At 44.8% G+C, this 18,707-nt stretch overlaps 1 protein-coding gene across 2 annotated transcripts in view; it reads left to right on the top strand.

Moving 5' to 3' along the window:
* The window catches only part of LOC125445883 (neurofibromin-like), an 86,110-nt gene that overhangs the window by 26,778 nt on the left and 40,625 nt on the right, over window positions 1–18,707 (top strand). For both annotated transcript variants that reach the window (XM_048519311.1, XM_048519310.1), the window contains exons 6-13: window positions 515–582; window positions 3,121–3,196; window positions 3,923–4,080; window positions 9,523–9,696; window positions 12,877–12,999; window positions 14,988–15,062; window positions 15,180–15,311; window positions 18,391–18,525. In XM_048519311.1, the coding sequence (XP_048375268.1) occupies window positions 515–582; window positions 3,121–3,196; window positions 3,923–4,080; window positions 9,523–9,696; window positions 12,877–12,999; window positions 14,988–15,062; window positions 15,180–15,311; window positions 18,391–18,525 (941 nt within the window). The remainder of the gene's footprint in view (window positions 1–514; window positions 583–3,120; window positions 3,197–3,922; window positions 4,081–9,522; window positions 9,697–12,876; window positions 13,000–14,987; window positions 15,063–15,179; window positions 15,312–18,390; window positions 18,526–18,707) is intronic.

Genomic DNA, 18,707 nt, shown 5'->3' on the forward strand with positions numbered 1-18,707 from the left:
GAAAATAGGAGTGTCTTGAACACTGAAATTGAAAACACCCCCTGAACCCACAATCTGAAGAAACATGACAAGCATGCAATTGTAAATAATATTCAGTGTACTAATAATAAGTATGTAAAATATGCAGAAAATGAGTTGAGCTTCATCAGACCATTTCTGTATTACTCTGTTAATTCAACTTTCAAGCAGCCAGCCTTTTAAAGAAATGAGTCAAAAAGGCCTCTCACCTTGTGTGAGATGCAAAACAATGTCAGCTGTCAGATTTGGGACAGATTTTAGGACTTTCTGATTTACTGATGTTCTGTAAACTGTTGGATTATACCAATCTGTATAAGGACAGTGGAACATTGTAAATTCCCATGACAATTGGTAGCTATTATGTGCCAGTCCAAATGAGGGTCATTTTGAGAATGGTTACCTATCAAAAGTCAATAAGTGAGCATTTTGGAAGAGCTGGGATAGTTATGGAGCCTCTGTAAGTTAGTTCATTGTATAGATATATTTGTTTTTGCAGAGACGGTGTTTAAATTCAAAGCCCTAAAGAAAGTAGCACAACTGGCCGCAATCAACAGTCTTGAAAAGGCAAGTATTCGCTGTCCTTGTAATTCATGATTTAGAACAGTGGTTCTCAACCTGGGGGTCAGGACCCCTTTGGGGGTCGAACAACCCTTTTACAGGGGTTGCCTAAGACTGTCTGCATCAGTGTTCTCCATCTGTAAAATGGATAAATGTTAGGGTTGGGAGTCACCACAACATGAGGAACTGTATTAAAGGGTCGCGGCATTAGGAAGGTTGAGAAGCTACTAAATGCTTCTGTATTTGCAGCATGCCCCGTGGTTTTGTCATTGTATCTGAACCACAAACTGTTTGTTTATTGATATTTTAGTGGATTTATATCCCTCCCTTTCCCAACCAATTTGGGCTCAGGGCAGCTTACAGAGATTAAAATATATTATTCCAAAAATATAGTAAAACACTATAGCTCAGGGGTAGGGAACCTTTAACACTCAAAGAGCCTTTTGGACCCATTTTCCATGGGAAAAGAAAACACTTGGAGCCGCAAATAATTTTTGACATTTAAAATAAAGATAACACTGTATATATTGGGTTTTTTAACCTTTTACTCCGCTCATTCTGAGAAGCGCATGGATGCGTCTGCCCTGCTGCCTGCAGGGCGGGCAAGGATGGGGCCAGCGGCTCGGCTCATGGAGCCGCAGTGCAAGGGCAGAAGAGCCGCAAGTTCCCTACCCCTGCTATAGCTAAAACCATGAAAACCCTAGATGGCGAGAAGCAGCAATATCAATTTAACCAATGCTACATGTCCTTATCTGTGTTCATCCAACTCATCTATGAGATAGGGAGGAAAAGGAGCCGAGGGGGTTGGTATCAGTAGATTGTGATATATTGGGGGGTGGGGGGTGGGGAGGCCAGCAAGATGGAATAGGGACAGTGGGGGCCATCAACCAAAAGCCTGGCGGGACGTCTTCGCTTTGCAGGCCCTGTGGAACTGTCAGTTTCCGCAGAGCCCTGCTGGTATCAGCTGTGAGAGAGTTCCAGCAGGCTGAAGCCAGGACAGAAAAGACCCTGGCTCTGGTTGAGGCCAGCCTATCGTCCTTGGGGCCAGGGACCACCAGAAGATTTCTGTCAGCAGACTGGAGTGTCCTTCTTGGGCAATGTGGGGAAATGCACTTCCAAAGATCTGAGAGGACTGCACAAGCCCTTAAAACTCAAAACCCCTTGAACCTCATCCAGAATTTGACTAATAGCCAGTGCAGACTGCGCAGTACAGGTGTTATGTAATCCCTCACCGCTATGCTGGTGAGGAGCCTGGCAGCCGCATTCTGATCCAGTGTTAGTTTCCAGATCAATCTCAAGGGCAGGCCCACGTAGAGGGAATGGCAGTAATCCAGCCTGAAGATGACCATTGCATGGATCACTGTGATATCAATTCTGCTCTTCTCCTCTTTCAGTTTATTTACTTATCTTGTAGTTTGCCTTTCTTGCTGAGGCTCGAGGGAGATTACAGAATTAGAAAACAATGTAATGGGGACCAGTGTCATATATGCAAAAAACTGTACAGCTCAGCGGGATTGCAAAAGTAGAGAACAATGAGTAGAGAAAGTTTGGCATGCTGACAAATTAGACAGATTGACTTGTTTATTAAGATTCCCTGGAAAAATTCAATGTACTTGGTCTCCGTTCATGGTGTTGGAACAATTGGGAATTAAACTGGAGGTAGGATTGTAAAATTAGAAATACGATTATTTCGAATAGGAGTTCTTAAATATAAAAGAGCCAAGTAATAAGAGTAATACGATTTACTGGCATATGAAGGATTTGAATTGGTGGGCATAGATGTATAATGAAATAACAACTGTGCATTTATTTGCCAAGTTTACACTTTCTCACTGGAGAGATGAGAAAGAAATTAACAGAGAAGTTATTAGGCTTTTGTGTTGTATTAGACTTTTAATCTCTTTCTTTTTTGTTTCGCTGCTGTTTATGGACCTGAGTGCTATTACTGTGTTACTGTTGTTGTTGACCGTGTCTTTGGACTATGGTTGTTTTTGTGTATTAAACTGAAATAAAGATATTTGATATTGAAAAATGAAGAAATGGCTTAATGAAACATTCGACCACAAACCGCAATATGTTGAGTCACATCACCCCGTATGGCTAGTTGGTCACAGTGGTGGCAGAATGAGGATATATCCTCTCTGGAGCAGGGAGATAAGTGTCGCTATCAAGTGATGTGTGAGTTTCTGAAATTGATCAGCATTGCTCTGGCCAGAGGGAAACGTAAGAAAGAGCTCCTCAGAGGAGGTTAAACTGGCATCCCGTCATGATGATAGCAGGGAGCATCCTTTCATACTTTCAAAGGCTTTTAGAAAAGCACCTCCACTTGTTTTCACCAAGCTTGGCTAACACGCAGCGTGCTTCCTTATTCAAGGGGAAACCTATAAAAGTCTCCTATCCACAAAGTCCCTTTGGCTTTACCCTTCTCCTTTGTAGCTCAGGAAGTGACTTTAATTGCACAGTGAGACTGGAAAGGAAAGTGTAGCACATCTCATTCTTAGAAACATGTTTCCAAAAGTAACAGTGCTTTGATGTTTTGTGCAGGCATTTTGGAATTGGGTGGAAAACTATCCAGATGAATTTACAAAGTTGTACCAGACGCCACAGATGGATCTGGCAGGTAAGGCCTGCTAAATAGTTGGACACCATCTCTTATAAACCTGGCTGAAGATTATACTGGTTTTCTGGACTTGGATTGATTTCAGAGGCCAGGAACTTTTTGTGTTAATGCTTAGAGAAGAATAAGAAATATCTGATGGAACGTGAATATTTGGATACGTTGTTCATTGATTGATTTTATCAGAGAGCATCTTGGGACCCTTTTGGTATCAAGTTATGTCAAACGGGATTTCAAGGTGGAGGAAGTAGACGAGGACCCCACCAGCCTGATTCCCCCACAGGGCTTGAGCAAGCCAGTTTTCCCAACCTTCCCTTTCCTCTCTCTCTCGCTGCCGTGCCCTGCCCCTAGACTCGATCAGTTCCCTTCATCATGCTTTGCCCCCTTGAGCATGCTCAGTCCACTCAGGCTGTATTTAGCCTCTTTCCCCTCTTTAATTTATAGTGGCATGTTTTTCCTGTTTTTCTGTTCTTCTCTGTAGGCAGTCAAAAAAGTGTTTATGAAAAAAGCAAATGTAACATTTGTGACTTTCAAGATGTCTGTTTCCTTGAAGGGCATAATGGCTTCAGGGTCTTTTTTTCTTCCCAGAGTGATGGTGCTGCAGCACTATTAAATATTGATGATGAGCTAAAAATGGGAGGTGTTTTGATTTTTGCACCTCAGCAGTACTTTTGAAATAGCTCAGGACTATGTGTGCTCTTCCCACACTTCCCCATGCCTTCCATGCAGATTGTGCAGAGAAGTTGTTTGATCTGGTGGATGGGTTTGCCGAAAGCACGAAACGCAAAGCAGCTGTGTGGCCGTTGCAAATCATCCTGCTTGTCCTGTGTCCGGACATCATCCAAGACATAGCCAAGGATGTGGTGGAGGACAACAAAACAAACAAGGTGAAGGAAGCTAAAATGTTCTCTGTGTGGTCAACATGATCCAGTCTTTCACACATGCAGGCAGTTGGGTATTTCACTGTGCTGTCGGGAACGGGGTTATTTTGCAGTCTCTCCTTGTATGCTACTTTTCTACATGCGAAGAGCTCTTAAGTAGAGACTATTCTGTCATACATCCCCCCCCCCCATCTATGATCTGAAACGGTACAGTTCGGCGGGGAGGGGGGAGGCCGTGCTGTGGTTTTTTTTCTTGTATAAATCTGCTGTGAGATTTTTGCCCAAGACCATTTAAGTACATTGAATCATGCAGTGCTCAAACTACTTTTACAGAAAAAAGATATCTCTTTTATCACACTGGCTTTGCCCATCCTATACTTGGCAATTGCTTCATTCCAGTTTTATGATACCTAACAGGAGGATGTGTGAAACATTCTTCTTCATGATGAGTGGGGAAAACGTTTTACCGAAGTGGAATTGGTGTCAGAGGCACCCTGTTCATTAATACTTTAAATAACTGAATTAGATTCTGTCATGTAGCCCTAAGTATCTCTGTGTGGTCAACATGATCCAGTCTTTCACACATGCAGGCAGTTGGGTATTTCACTGTGCTGTCGGGAACGGGGTTATTTTGCAGTCTCTCCTGGTATGCTACTTTTCTACATGCGAAGAGCTCTTAAGTAGAGACTATTCTGTCATACATCCCCCCCCCCCATCTATGATCTGAAACGGTACAGTTCGGCGGGGAGGGGGGAGGCCGTGCTGTGGTTTTTTTTCTTGTATAAATCTGCTGTGAGATTTTTGCCCAAGACCATTTAAGTACATTGAATCATGCAGTGCTCAAACTACTTTTACAGAAAAAAGATATCTCTTTTATCACACTGGCTTTGCCCATCCTATACTTGGCAATTGCTTCATTCCAGTTTTATGATACCTAACAGGAGGATGTGTGAAACATTCTTCTTCATGATGAGTGGGGAAAACGTTTTACCGATGTGGAATTGGTGTCAGAGGCACCCTGTTCATTAATACTTTAAATAACTGAATTAGATTCTGTCATGGAGACAGTAAACTTGGGCTTTTCCGTTTCAGATTGCAAGTGTTCATGAGGTTTATTGGTGCCATCGTATAAAAAAGTACCAACTCATTAGGGAAGCGGCCAGACTAGATTTTTTTCTTTGCTGCTGGTTTTACTGTTGAGGGAATGTGTAGGCATATTTAGGCATTCTCTTCCACATCTAATCTGAAGTGCAACCCGGGCTCAGCTTTAGCTCCTTAGAAACTGGTGTGATGTTATATCGATAAAAAACAATTGTGATCTTGAACTATTGTGTTCAGTGCTAGGGTGCAACCATGCAGCTGTGGTGTCTGGAGCTCTGTAATGTTAAAGGCCCCTTCCGCATATGCAAACTAATGCATTTTCAAACCACTTTCACAACTGTTTGCAAGTGGATTTTGCTATTCCGCACAGCTTCAAAGAGCACGGAAAGCAGTTTGAAAGTGCATTATTCTGCATGTTCGGAATGAGCCAAAGTGTATTGAACACTGAAGGTTCCAGATAGTCCCTTTGCAAAAACAGAGGCATAGACTTCATGCAGCCAAAAGACTAAGTTTGCTCTATGCTGACAGAAGAAACAAATGTGCTTTGACAAATGTTCTTTAACAAAAGTTTAATTACAGATGTAAAACCTTTTGTTTACAGATGTAAAAACTTTTGAGGCCATGGTGTATGTGGAGGCAACATTCACCACCCTGCAGATTTTGGGGGAAAATGAAATATCTGCAGAATTACTTGCAGATGTTACATCTACATCCTAAGACTATAAATGTGTCATTCTGTGACATTCAAATAAAAAATTCAACCATTACTGAAGAGACTTGCAAACTCTTCCCGCCATTGCTTCAAGAAGGCGCATCTTAGCTTTCAACCTCCTTGCAGTTTCTGTTCCTACCTCATTATTTTATTTTATTTATTTATTTGTTAGATTTATAGGCCGCCTCACCCCCGAAGGGCTCGAGGCGGCTCACAATATGGCTGTTCACAATGACAGCAGATAAATACAAAAATATAACTTAACCCCATTAAAATCTAATAGCAGCAGTTACTTTAAATAAATAGAAATTAAAACAACAAAAGTTGTTAAAAAACAGGCGCCCGATCCAAAGACCAGAGAGGGAGGGGGAAAGGCAGGGCCCAAGATGGAATCAGGTCCAGCCAAGGTGGAAAACAGGCAGCCTCAATGTGGGGCGGTAGAGCCGCGGCCAGCCCCCCCAAAAGCCCGGTGGAATAGCTCCGTCTTACAGGCCCTGCGGAACTCACCAAGGTCCCGCAGGGCGATAGCTGGGGGGAGAGCATTCCACCAGGCAGGGGCCAGAGCTGTAAAGTCCCTGGCCCAAGTCGAGGCCAGGGCCTTACTATTTTACCTCTCCAGCAAAGTAGGGCAGGGAGTCTTTTTCTTCCCCTGGAGGAGGCTGTCTCCAGCCTTCTGCAGACAACATAAGGTATGTTGAAATCAATGCAGGTAGAGATGGCGTGGTTAAGAGAGTGTTGGCCTGTGCACGGTTGCTGGTTTGTGAGCATCGTCTGCGCATATGTGAAACATGCACAGGTGGGCTCTTTTTCTGTGTTCACCCATGTTCAAAAAGCAGTGTTCCAAATCATGGCAGTGGATCCTAGACAGTACACATTATGTACCTGCACAAACTCAGTGCTCATCAGCTAGCAATCATGCACAGGCTCCCTTTCCTAGATGCACAGATTTCATCACATGTAATACTGACAGAGGAATGCTGTCACAGTCTCTTGAGGGGAGACGTGGAGAGGTTGATTGTTCTGCACATTCAGAATACTAGCACCTCCCCTAAATTGCATCTGAGTTAACAGAGGAAAGTAAGTACCGTGTTTCCCTGAATATAGGACCTACCCCGAAAATAAGCTCTAGTATGATTTTTCGGTATTTTTGGAGGATGCTTGAAATATAAGCCCTACTCCAAAAATAAGCCCTAGTTAGATTCCCGGGCATAGCCCCTGCCCTGCGCCCCCACCATGCCCCCGGAACACTCCTGCCACACCACTGGAACTCCCTCGCCAGCCCCAGAACCCCCCCCCCCTGGGGACCCAGCCCCCTGGGCGCTACACCTCTGGGGTGCAAAAAATAAGACATCCCTTGAAAATAAGCCCTAATGCATCTTTTGCATCAAAAATTAATATAAGACCCTGTCTTATTTTCGGGGAAACACGGTAGTGTTCCATAAATAAAGACAGCCTTGTCTGTGAAGATGGTTTTTCCCCAAAACCTGATTTCACAGAGAAATATACAAATATACAACATGGTTTATGGATTATTGGATTTGTATACCACCTTCCCCCGGAGGGCTCAGGGCGGTGGACAACAATATCAATAGCATAACATCAAAAAATAAAAACTGTTTCCAAATCAGATACGCCTGTAGCCCGTTTTTTGGGCAAAATGAAAATCTTACAGAACTTCTTACCAATGCCTAAATTTGAACTATTTCCCCAATTTTTGTATAAGCAGAACAGTTATGATACTCTTATGCAAAGCATATCATCCTTCTAGCAAAAAAAGCTACAGAAATCTAATAATGGATGAAATAGCAACATCTGTATGTAAAACGTGGCAAACTAGAAAACACTTCCTGTTCCAATCCTCCATGGCTGTCCCGAAAATCTTTCAAAAACCTCATTGTTCGTTGGGCATATTTAGATGACCAGCAATAACTATGTTGTTAATAAATACTGGAAAGATGAATGGGTCATAGAGTTGGAAAAGACCACAAGGGCCATTAAGTCCAACCCCGAAGGAACATACAATCATCCAGCCTCTGTTGAAAATATGATCATCCAGCCTCTGTTGAAAACCCTCCAAGGAAGGAGACTTCACCACTCTCCGAGGCAGTGAATTCCACTGTTGAACAGCCCTGACAGTCAGAAAGTTCTTCCTAATGTTTAGGTGGAATCTCTTTTCCTGCACCTTGAATCCATTACTCAGTCTCCTAGACTCTGAGACAGCAGAAAACAAGCTTGCTCCCTCTTCAACACAACGTCCCTTCAAATATTTAAACACAGCGATCATGTCGTCCTCCCCCTTTAACCTTCACTTATCCAGATTAAACATCCCAAGCTCCCTAAGTTTCTCTTTGTAGGGCATTGTCAGGCCTGCGCCATTCCAGGCCTGGCAGTTTTCATGTCCACACCCCAGCCACAGATGGCCTCCAGCCATACCAGTGGTCAGAGAGCCACACCCCCAGTTTCGGGTATCTGAGCCTGGGATGACACAGTTCCGATAAAGCTCTTGAAACCTTCCTGAGTCTTGTTGATGACTGGAGTAACAGACCCTAACAGGCATGCTCCAGACCTTTTACCATTTTGGTTGCCCTCCTCTGGACCCGTTCCAGCTTGTCAATATCCGTTCTTAAATTGTGGTGCCCAGTACTGAACGCAGTACTCTAGGTGAGGTCTGACCAATTCAGAGTAGAGTGGTACAGTTACTTCCCTCGATCGAGACACTATACTCTTATTGCTGCATCCCAGAATTAAACTGACTTTCTTGGCTGCCATATCACACTGCTCACTCATGTTCAGTTTGTGGTATACTAAGACTACTAACACATTGCATGTGCAATGTGTGGAAACTCATATATACTATATAACCACCACCTATAAACAACTCTATAGTGTATAAATGCAAAATAGAAATAACAAATGAATAAATATGAATGAATACAATCCTCCAACAATGCCAGCTAAATATATATCAGTTAATAACCCACAATTTCACACAATTTCACCCCGTGACAGTACCTTCCGTTCCTAGCTGCTACTTCCCAGTATATATTGACACGTATAATGAGCCGCACCTGGTACTCCAGTCTTCCTGTGTGTGTGTTACCTGCGAGGCCAGGGTTCCAAGGACAATCCTCCGTGTGGTACCTGGAAACTCCCGGCAGTTCAGCAAGACTGGAAAATCACTTCAAGCAACTTTAAAATCCAAGATAAACTTGTGACTTCCAAGAGCCTGTTGTTGGTCTGTTCACTGTATAAATGATGCAACTTCAGAGGCAACTTCAAAATGCATCATGCATTGAAATGCGCTTTCAGATGTCTTCTGTTTTCACATGTCAATATAACCTCTACAGGGATACTCATTTTATCATGATAGTATTTTATCATAATAGACAATACATAATAGTATTCTGTTCCCCACGTGACTGTTCAATCATTTTTGGGATGAAATGAAATTAGATTATGGTTCTGCATGCACATATTCCACGTATGTATTTTGAGAGGCTTCTTTGGGGGGGGGGGGCTACAGCATTGGAGGCTTGAGCGGGTCAGATTGGGAAATTGGTCTTGGTGTGTGTGATAATTTCCTTTCTCTCTTTTGTGTGTGTGGATTTTACTTTTTTTGTGTGTGGATTTTACAGAAACTGTTTTTGGACAACCTCAGGAAGGCTCTTGCAGGCCACGGCGGCAGCAGGCAGCTGACTGAAAGCGCCGCCATTGCTTGCGTGAAGCTGTGCAAAGCATCGACCTATATCAACTGGGAAGACAATTCTGTCATTTTCCTTTTAGTGCAGTCCATGGTGGTGGATCTTAAGGTAAAAATGAAAAAAGAGCAAAGTAAAAAATTACGTCATTCTTTTAAAGTGTTAAGCTCAACTGCATCAGTGCTTTTTGAATTTAACCAAACCTGTTGCAACGCCTGTGGTGTGAGTTAGAGGCTGCATTTATGAAGCTTCCTTATATCAAGCTGAACATGCAGCACTGTTTTGATGGGCAGCAGTTTTCCAGGAGCCTCCTTAGAGAGAGGTTTTTCCTGGCTCCTGATTCAATGGGATCCTTTCAGAGTCCAGACCGAGTTTTGGGTCTTCTGCCTCCAAATGTTACCGACCACTAAGACCCTTTCCACACAGCTACTTTAAAGCGTGTTGCAGGCAGAGTACATGAACCTGTCCTTGCCCCAGGCCGTTCGCATGCCTGGCCATTCCATGGACAGTGAGCGCTGGGACGCGCGCCTTCACATGGAGGTGTGGCTTTTAAAAAAACTTACCTCCCACTGATGCGCAGAATTTTGAAGATTTACAAGAGACTTGTATGTAAGGCTTGAGTCCTCAAAGTTAAAACAGAGGGCTAGCTGGAACCTCAATGCTTTCTCCACAAATCATAGAACAAGTCAGGCTCTGGTCTCTAAAATATGTTGGCCAGTTTCAAGACAAAGGACAGCATAGGGGACACAATGTGGCAAACTGAGTAACTTATATAAGAAGCAGGACTGTGTACGTTCAACTGAGCGGTTCCAAGCACCAATCCATATAGGAGTAACATAGAGCACCTTTGTATTGGCGAAGGCTTTCACGGCCAGAATCACTGGGGTGCTGTGTGGTTGTATGTATAGAGCACCTTTGTATCTGCTGTCTGAAGGGCAGCAGGGACGTATTTGTGGCCCCTGTTATAGAAAAAGTGGATGATCACTGCTCTTGCTTGCTGAGATCGCTATGTCCCAATGAGTTGCCCAGCCCATTCCATGATGGAAATGTAGCCCTAAGTATTTGAATTGCTTAATGTGCTCCAGGGAATTACCATTTAAGGACCAGCAGTAAGTCTCCAAGCCCTTGAAAATATGAGGATCTTAGATTTCTCAAAGTTCAAAGCAAGACTATTGTTGGTGCAATGATAATTGCAGCAGGTACGGAAACAATTGAGGCCTACCCTGGAACAAGAGAGAATGACTGCATCGTCAGCATAGAGCAAGATCGGGATATGTACATTACTTAGTCTTGGGCAATGTGAGTTTATTTCTGTTCATGCAGGCGCAAGATCATTAAAAAAAAGATTTAAAAGTACATGGGTCAAAACACATCCCTGTTTCATGCCTCTGTTGATGGGTATTTTGGGAGTTAGTATTCCAGAAAGATAACATTTAATTTGGCAGGATGTAGCCCTATAGAGTGACTTAATTGGGGCTAAGAGTCTACTGTCAATGCCCAGTCTGACAAGCTTTCTCCACAAATCCTTAGAGATCGAATCAAAGGCCCCCTTGAGATCAAGAAAGGCTGCGTACAGTTTTGTCTTTGCCTTTCTACTATATTTGCTGATCAGTTGGTTAAGGACTGTGCAATCGTTCAAGGTGGATTTGCCCTTTCTAAAGCCTGCTTGTTCTGGCCCTAAGATCTTATTCTGGGTAATCCATGCATTGAGTTTAACAAGCAAAGCTCTTGACATATAGTTTTCCTATAATTGAAAGGAAGCTAATAGGTCTATAATTGGATGGTATCAGATGATCACCCTTTTTGAAAATGGGTGCAACTATTGCACAAATCCAAGCTGGAGGTACTGACCCAGACATGTTGACAATCATGAATAGGTCTGCTAGAAGAGGCGCCACCACTCCACATGTTCTTTGAATAGTTCCGGGGGTAGGGCATCAGGGTCAGGTGATTTGGATGGTTTAAGCTGGCCAATTAGCAGTTTAATTTCTGCTACTGTAACAGGGCACCATTCTGGAGGGTCTTGAACCTGTTCAGCTGGTTCATCACTTTCGAAGGTATATAAGTTCAAAAAATATTGATGCCAAGTGTGGACTGGGATATTATTATTATTTTATTATTTATTAGATTTAATAGACCACCCTACCCCTGAAGGGCTCAGGATATTGAATGGGAAATGATAATGAATGGTGATTGTTCTTCTGGTGCTATGAAAATTCCGTATCATCCTATCATGAGCAGTCCAGGTAGCATTATTGGGGATGAGGATGATCTGTCAGAACAGAGGCTGGATTCAGACTCCGTGGGCAGTTTCCCCGAGTCCCTGCTCCTTCTGCAAACTCCCACTCATGTCTTTCCCCAGGGTCGCCCCATCTCCAGGAAGAACATCGCATGGAGGTCAGTGGGAGGAGGAGGCAGGGAAAGCTCCATTCTGCCAGCGGAAAATTGAACGCAACTTAGAACAAAAATTAGAACCCTGTATTTATGGCACAAAGGGGGAAAGATGCCTTCCTTGTGGGGAAACTCCCTCGTGCTAAAATTGGCATGCATTTCAATAGTCAATTATGATTAATCAGAGCAATGTTTATTCATGTAGTAAAGTCACCAGAGTAAATAACACATTTTTACATTGCTGTCACAGTAAACCTAAGTCTAAGTACAGCTTTAAGTATGCTGCGTATTGTGTCTTTAAACATTGCTCATAGTATATAGGTCAGTGGTGGCGAACCTTTGGCACTCCATATGTTATGGACTACAATTCCCATCAGCCCCTGCCAGCATGGCCAATTGGCCATGCTGGCGCACGAAGCTTAATGAAACGGTCCGGTAAATCTGCCTCTGGAGTACCAAAAGGTTAAACTCCTGGCGAAAGCGAGCATTCTTTAGAGCCCCTCAGTAAAGGGTTTTAAGGCCAAGTGTACTGCCAGGTGTACTGCTTTGGACTCCATGGCGAAAGGGTGAGACAGTGTGGCCAGTCTTGTGGGGTTAGATTGACACCTGATATGAAAAGAATGTATATCAGGATCCTGCAGGGGACAGCTTGCTCCTATCATACCAATAATACGGTCTTCCCTCACAAGGTTAGTTATGTTTGGCCTGAGTCTTTATTCTCGGCCCGTGTTTATTGCATGTCTTTTTTTCCACGAGCATCTTCCTCTGCACTTAGAAAAGGAGCTCGTTCCTTTTTCCGGTTCATGTTTGTGTGTGGTTTGAGAAACAAAAGCCCAGTAGAACGGCACGTGCTGACCACGGGAACCCCCATGCAATTTACTCTTCTTTCTTTCCCCCAAGAATCTGCTGTTCAACCCGAGCAAGCCTTTCTCTCGAGGCAACCAGAACGCTGACGTTGACCTCATGATCGACTGCCTGGTCTCCTGCTTCCGCATCAGCCCCCACAACAACCAGCACTTCAAGGTGAAGCCGTGACCCCCTTCCTGCCCCCCCCCTCTACCTTCCCTGCACTGCATCTATTTTTAGACTCTGAGATGGGAAGGGGAGGCCGTCATGAATAATAGAGGATTCCTGTTTCTTGGCAATTACTTTTTGCATTTCCCCCCTCTTTTCAGTGACCAGCTGTCAGTGTGTCTTTCTTGCTGCTTTTAGTGACCAGAGTGGGTTGAATTACCTGGGAGAAGCTCAAAAGCACAACCTGCCCAAAATGTATCATCATGCAGCTCCCTTTTGAATGCATGTGATGACCAAGCAAACAAACAAACAAACAAACAAAGAACCTTTATTGGCATAACAACATTATATACACAGATCCTTCTCCTGGTTGTCATGACCAAGGCTTCAGTTTCAATCACACTTCTCCTTCCCTTTCACAAGTCTTGGTACTTCCTAGTAATTCTTTGAAATCATCATCAACCCTAACCGCCCTGAGCCTTGTTGAGATAGGGCGGTATATTAAATCTAATAATAATAATAATAATCAGTGGCGTAGGAGGTTAAGAGCTCGTGTATCTAATCTGGAGGAACCGGGTTTGATTCCCAGCTCTGCCACCTGAGCTGTGGAGGCTTATCTGGGGAATTCAGATTAGCCTGTACACTCCCACACACGCCAGCTGGGTGACCTTGGGCTAGTCACAGCTTCTCAGAGCTCTCTCAGCCCCACCTACCTCACAGGGTGTTTGTTGTGGAGGGGGGGAAGGGCAAGGAGATTGTCAGCCCCTTTGAGTCTCCTGCAGGAGAGAAAGGGGGGATATAAATCCAAACTCTTCTTCTTCTTCTTCATCCAGCAGTGCCGACATTGGGAAGATCTCTCTCCCCCCCTCCCCCCCGGGAATAAGGTTTGCCCAAAGAGCTGTCATAGGAGACATTTCCACTTCCCTCCTAGAGCTAGTCTTTCTCCTGCTCTCATTGAAAAGAGTCTGGCTGTCTCTGCTTGGATTCAGTCTTTCTAGGTCACAGCTGGCCTTCATTAAAGGTCAGAAGGGTGATGAAAGCCATAGTCTGCTTATTTCAGTGTGGGATACACCTAAGAACATGTGAGTCTTGGGTTCAAATCCTCACACAGACACGATGCTCCCTGGAATGACTTTGGGCAGGTTCCCCTCTGTGGCTTGAATCCCATGATATTGTTCTTCTTGTGCTTCTCTGTGGCTGCTGTGGAGGCTGTCTTGAGCAGCAGTGGCATAGGAGGTTAAGAGCTCGTGTATCTAATCTGGAGGAACCGGGTTTGATTCCCAGCTCTGCCACCTGAGCTGTGGAGGCTTATCTGGGGAATTCAGATTAGCCTGTACACTCCCACACACGCCAGCTGGGTGACCTTGGGCTAGTCACAGCTTTTCAGAGCTCTCTCAGCCCCACCTACCTCACAGGGTGTTTGTTGTGAGGGGGGAAGGGCAAGGAGATTGTCAGCCCCTTTGAGTCTCCTGCAGGAGAGAAAGGAGGGATATAAATCCAAACTCCTCCTCCTCCTCCTCCTCCTCTTCTTCTTCCTCTTCCTCTTCTTCCTCTTCTTCCTCTTCTTCCTCTTCCTCTTCTTCCTCTTCTTCCTCTTCTTCCTCTTCTTCTTCTTCTTCACCCGCAGCACTTTCTTCCTGCACTTCTAGCGCTTCTGTGTGCATAATGGCTGCTTGAAATATATTAATCTTCCTTATTATGCAGAAGTGTGGTGAGGAACCAAGTGCCGCGAGGGAGTTCAGCCTCTGCAACAGCCAGGGAGAAGCTCATGGGGCATGATGTCGTAGGTTCGAAACCAAAATGGCTGTCTTGGGGGGCGGGGCGGGGGACAGGTCAGTTATTCAGCCCCCTGCAGGATAAGGAATTCTGTTTTCTCTGCTGAATTCCTTTTTTACTTGCAGTTTTCATGTCTGAAGACACTCGCAGTGGTTACCGTATGTTCTTTTTTGAATTGGAAAGTTGCTGGAAAAACCCCCTGCTTTCTTTCTGTTTTCTAGACTTGCCTGGCACAGAACTCTCCCTCCACATTTCACTATGTACTGGTCAATTCGCTCCATCGAATAATCACAAATGTAAGTTCATAAAGCATGGAAAAACTGCGTCACCCAGGTGAACCTTTTATAGCCATCCATGGTCGATGGAGTCCTTTCTGACTATGATTTCCTGTTGGTGTCTTACCCTCCCCCTAGTCTGCCCTGGATTGGTGGCCGAAGATCGATGCGGTGTACTGTCATTCCATGGAGCTCCGCAGCATGTTCAGTGAAACCCTTCACAAAGCTCTACAGGGCTCTGGCGTGCACACACCAATACGCATGACGACGGTAAGGAAGACGCCTTCGTTTGCAAGTGGTAGCAGCAGTTCGGTTTTTTTAGTGTTTTAATTTTACTGTTGGGGGTCTGTGGTGTCCGTACTGTCATCCTAAAGGTAGAGGTTGTACAAATTTCCCTGTGGCTGTGTCTCTCCGGGAACAGCCACTGAACCAAGATGACAAGGAGCTTGGCTGCTGCTCCCACACTATCCCTTGTCCTACTAAAGGGCAGGGATTGACTGTTCACTTCTTGTGGCTTTCGTTGCTGCCATTCCAAAGACTTTTGGGGGATGCAAGTGAGTCAGACAGGGGAGTCCAGTGGAGTCCACAAATGACCTGGAAGTAGGGGTGGGGAGCGTGGTGGCCAAGTTTGCAGATGATACCAAATTATGTAGGGTGGTGAGAACCACAAAGGATTGCAAAGAGCTCCAAGCGAACCTTGATGAATTAGGTGAGTGGGCTAAGAAATGGCAAATGCAGTTCAATGTAGCAAAATGCAAAGTGATGCACATAGGGGCAAAAAATCCAAACTTCACACGCACGCTACAGGGGTCAGTGCTATCAGTCACAGACCAGGAAAGGGATTTGGGCGTCTTAGTTGATAGTTCCATGGGAATGTCAACTCAGTGCATGGCAGCTGTGAAAAAGGCAAACTCTATGCTGGGGATCATTAGGAAAGGAGTTGATAATAAAACTGCAAGGATTGTCATGCCCTTATATAAAGCAGTGGTGCGACCGCACTTGGAGTACTGTGTTCAGTTCTGGTCGCCACATCTCAAAAAGGATATCGAAGAGATAGAAAAAGTGCAGAGAAGGGCAACGAGGATGATTGAGGGACTGGAGCACCTTCCTTATGAGGAGAGGCTGCAGCGTTTGGGACTCTTTAGTTTGGAGAGGAGACGTCTGAGGGGGGATAGGATTGAAGTCTATAAAATGCATGGGGTAGAAAATGTCGACAGAGAGAAATTTTTCTCTCTTTCTCACAAGACTAGAACCAGGGGGCATCCATTGAAAATGCTGGGGGGAAGAATTAGAACTAATAAAAGGAAACACTTCTTCACGCAACGTGTGATTGGTGTTTGGAATATGCTGCCACAGGAGGTGGTGATGGCCACTAACCTGGATAGCTTTAAAAAGGGCTTGGACAGATTTATGGAGAAGTCGATTTATGCTACCAATCTTGATCCTCTTTGATCTGAGATTGCAGATGCCTTAACAGTCCAGGTGCTCGGGAGCTTGGACAGATTTATGGAGGAGAAGTCGATCTATGGCTACCAATCTTGATCCTCTTTGATCTCAGATTGCAAGTGCCTTAGCAGACCAGGTGCTCAGGAGCAGCAGCAGCAGAAGCCCCTTGCTTTCACATCCTGCGCGTGAGCTCCCGAAGGCATCTAGTGGGCCACTGCGAGTAGCAGAGAGCTGGACTAGAGGGACTCTGGTCTGATCCAGCTGGCTTGTTCTTATGTTCTTATGTTCTACTGTACTAGAACTTCACTGTGCTACTTTAGTTTTTATACACAGGAAATTTTATTCAGAGAGGGGATCTTTCAGAAGCTGCAGCTGAACGAATTGGGACATTCTGTGTCAGGAAAAGGCAGTTGATTCCATTAAAGTCATAAGTAGAATGAATGAAAGAAGTAAAGGTTCATGATCTTTGCAATGGGGGCTTCTGCCAAAAAGCAGAAGTTGAGGTACTTCAGCGCTGGTCCTCCATCCACCCTACGAGGCTCACTCCGACTTCTGGGCTGGCAAAGAGAGAAGCCAGCCACAGAGGACTGTGTTCAGATGCTGCTCCTGGCTGTTATGAGTCCCTTTCTCCTGGACCTTGAGACCACACAAGGGTAGCCACAAGTGCGTTTTGCACAGTTGCCATGATCCTGAAGGGGTGGAAGCAGAGCAGAAACGAGAGGAATCATGCACACTTGGACACATGTTCCTTAAAAGATGTGAGAGCCAAAGGTCCGTTTGTCCAGGATCATAGTGCCCACAGCTGGCAATTAGAACCCTTCTGGGAAGCCCCCAAACTTAGCATGAACAAACTTCTGTTCCCTCCTGTTGCCCCCAGCAGTGATGAGTTGTGGGTGCACTGCCTCTGACTGTGGAGGTTTTATCTAGCTATCAGCACTAACATCTTCATTAATTTGTAGTGATTCCCTGCTCTGCCGCCTGAGCTGTGGAGGCTTATCTGGGGAATTCAGATTAGCCTGTACACTCCCACACCAGCCAGCTGGGTGACCTTGGGCTAGTCACAGCTTCTCGGAGCTCTCTCAGCCCCTCCTACCTCACAGGGTGTTTGTTGTGAGGGGGGAAGGGCAAGGAGATTGTCAGCCCCTTTGAGTCTCCTACAGGAGAGAAAGGGAGGATATAAATCCAAACTCCTCCTCCTCCTCCTCCTCTTTCTCTTCCTCTTCCTCTTGGCTGGTCTTGGCCTCCCTGCCACATGGCTGTGATCGTCAGTGATAGGCTGAAGAATTGGCACAGAGGGCTTTCTTTGGAAAATGTGAACAGTGCGGAACAAAAATGACTCATATATGTCTGGATAAGGGAGGGTTCCGACTATTGGACAGGGACATAAGAACATAAGAACATAAGAAAGAGCCTGCTGGATCAGACCAGAGTCCATCTAGTCCAGTTCTCTGCTACTCGCAGTGGCCCACCAGGTGCCTTTGGGAGCTCAGAGGCAGGAGGTGAAAGCAATGGCCCGCAATGCAAGGGCAGAAGAGGCGCATGTGGCTCTCGAGCTGCAGGTTCCCTACCCCTGGTATAGTAGAAAAGGATGACGGCATTTTTACTAATGGTCACTTTTTGTTTTATGATGTTTCTTTGCTCTACCCAGGAGAGAGTGTGATGGAAGTTTAATCCTAGGTATGAAAAGGACCTCACTTGGCCATTTATTAACCATTTCCTAAGATGAAATTTCTTCCCCAAAACCATGATTTTCGCTAATTTGCCCATCAAGTTTATGAAAATTGGGCAGATGAAGCAGATGGTGGTACATGCCTACCCTCACCTCCCAAGTGACTTCCTTTGTGGTTTATTTGGAATAAGCACTGCCTTGCTCATCTCACCTGTCCTGTGTTTTCTTCCTTAGAGTCTTACCTTTAAAGAGAAAATGACAAGTCTTAAGTTTAAGGAGAAGCCCACGGATGTCGAAACCAGAAACTACAAAGTCTTGTTGTTATCGATGGTGAAACTGATCCACGCTGATCCAAAACTCTTGCTCTGTGTAAGTGCAAAAGAACTCCTTTCTTGTTTTGTTTTAAAGAAACATGTGTGACATGAACATCTGGGTGGTTTTTCCATAATCTTTGAGCTGAAAACATGCAGAGGCTTTCCAGCCAGGAACCAGATAATTCAGAAACGAGAACATGAGATCCAGTACATTGAAGCAATTACAAAGAGAAGCAA

Source organism: Sphaerodactylus townsendi, linkage group LG16 (assembly GCF_021028975.2).
Source record: "Sphaerodactylus townsendi isolate TG3544 linkage group LG16, MPM_Stown_v2.3, whole genome shotgun sequence".
NCBI classification, from domain to species: Eukaryota; Metazoa; Chordata; class Lepidosauria; order Squamata; family Sphaerodactylidae; genus Sphaerodactylus; species Sphaerodactylus townsendi.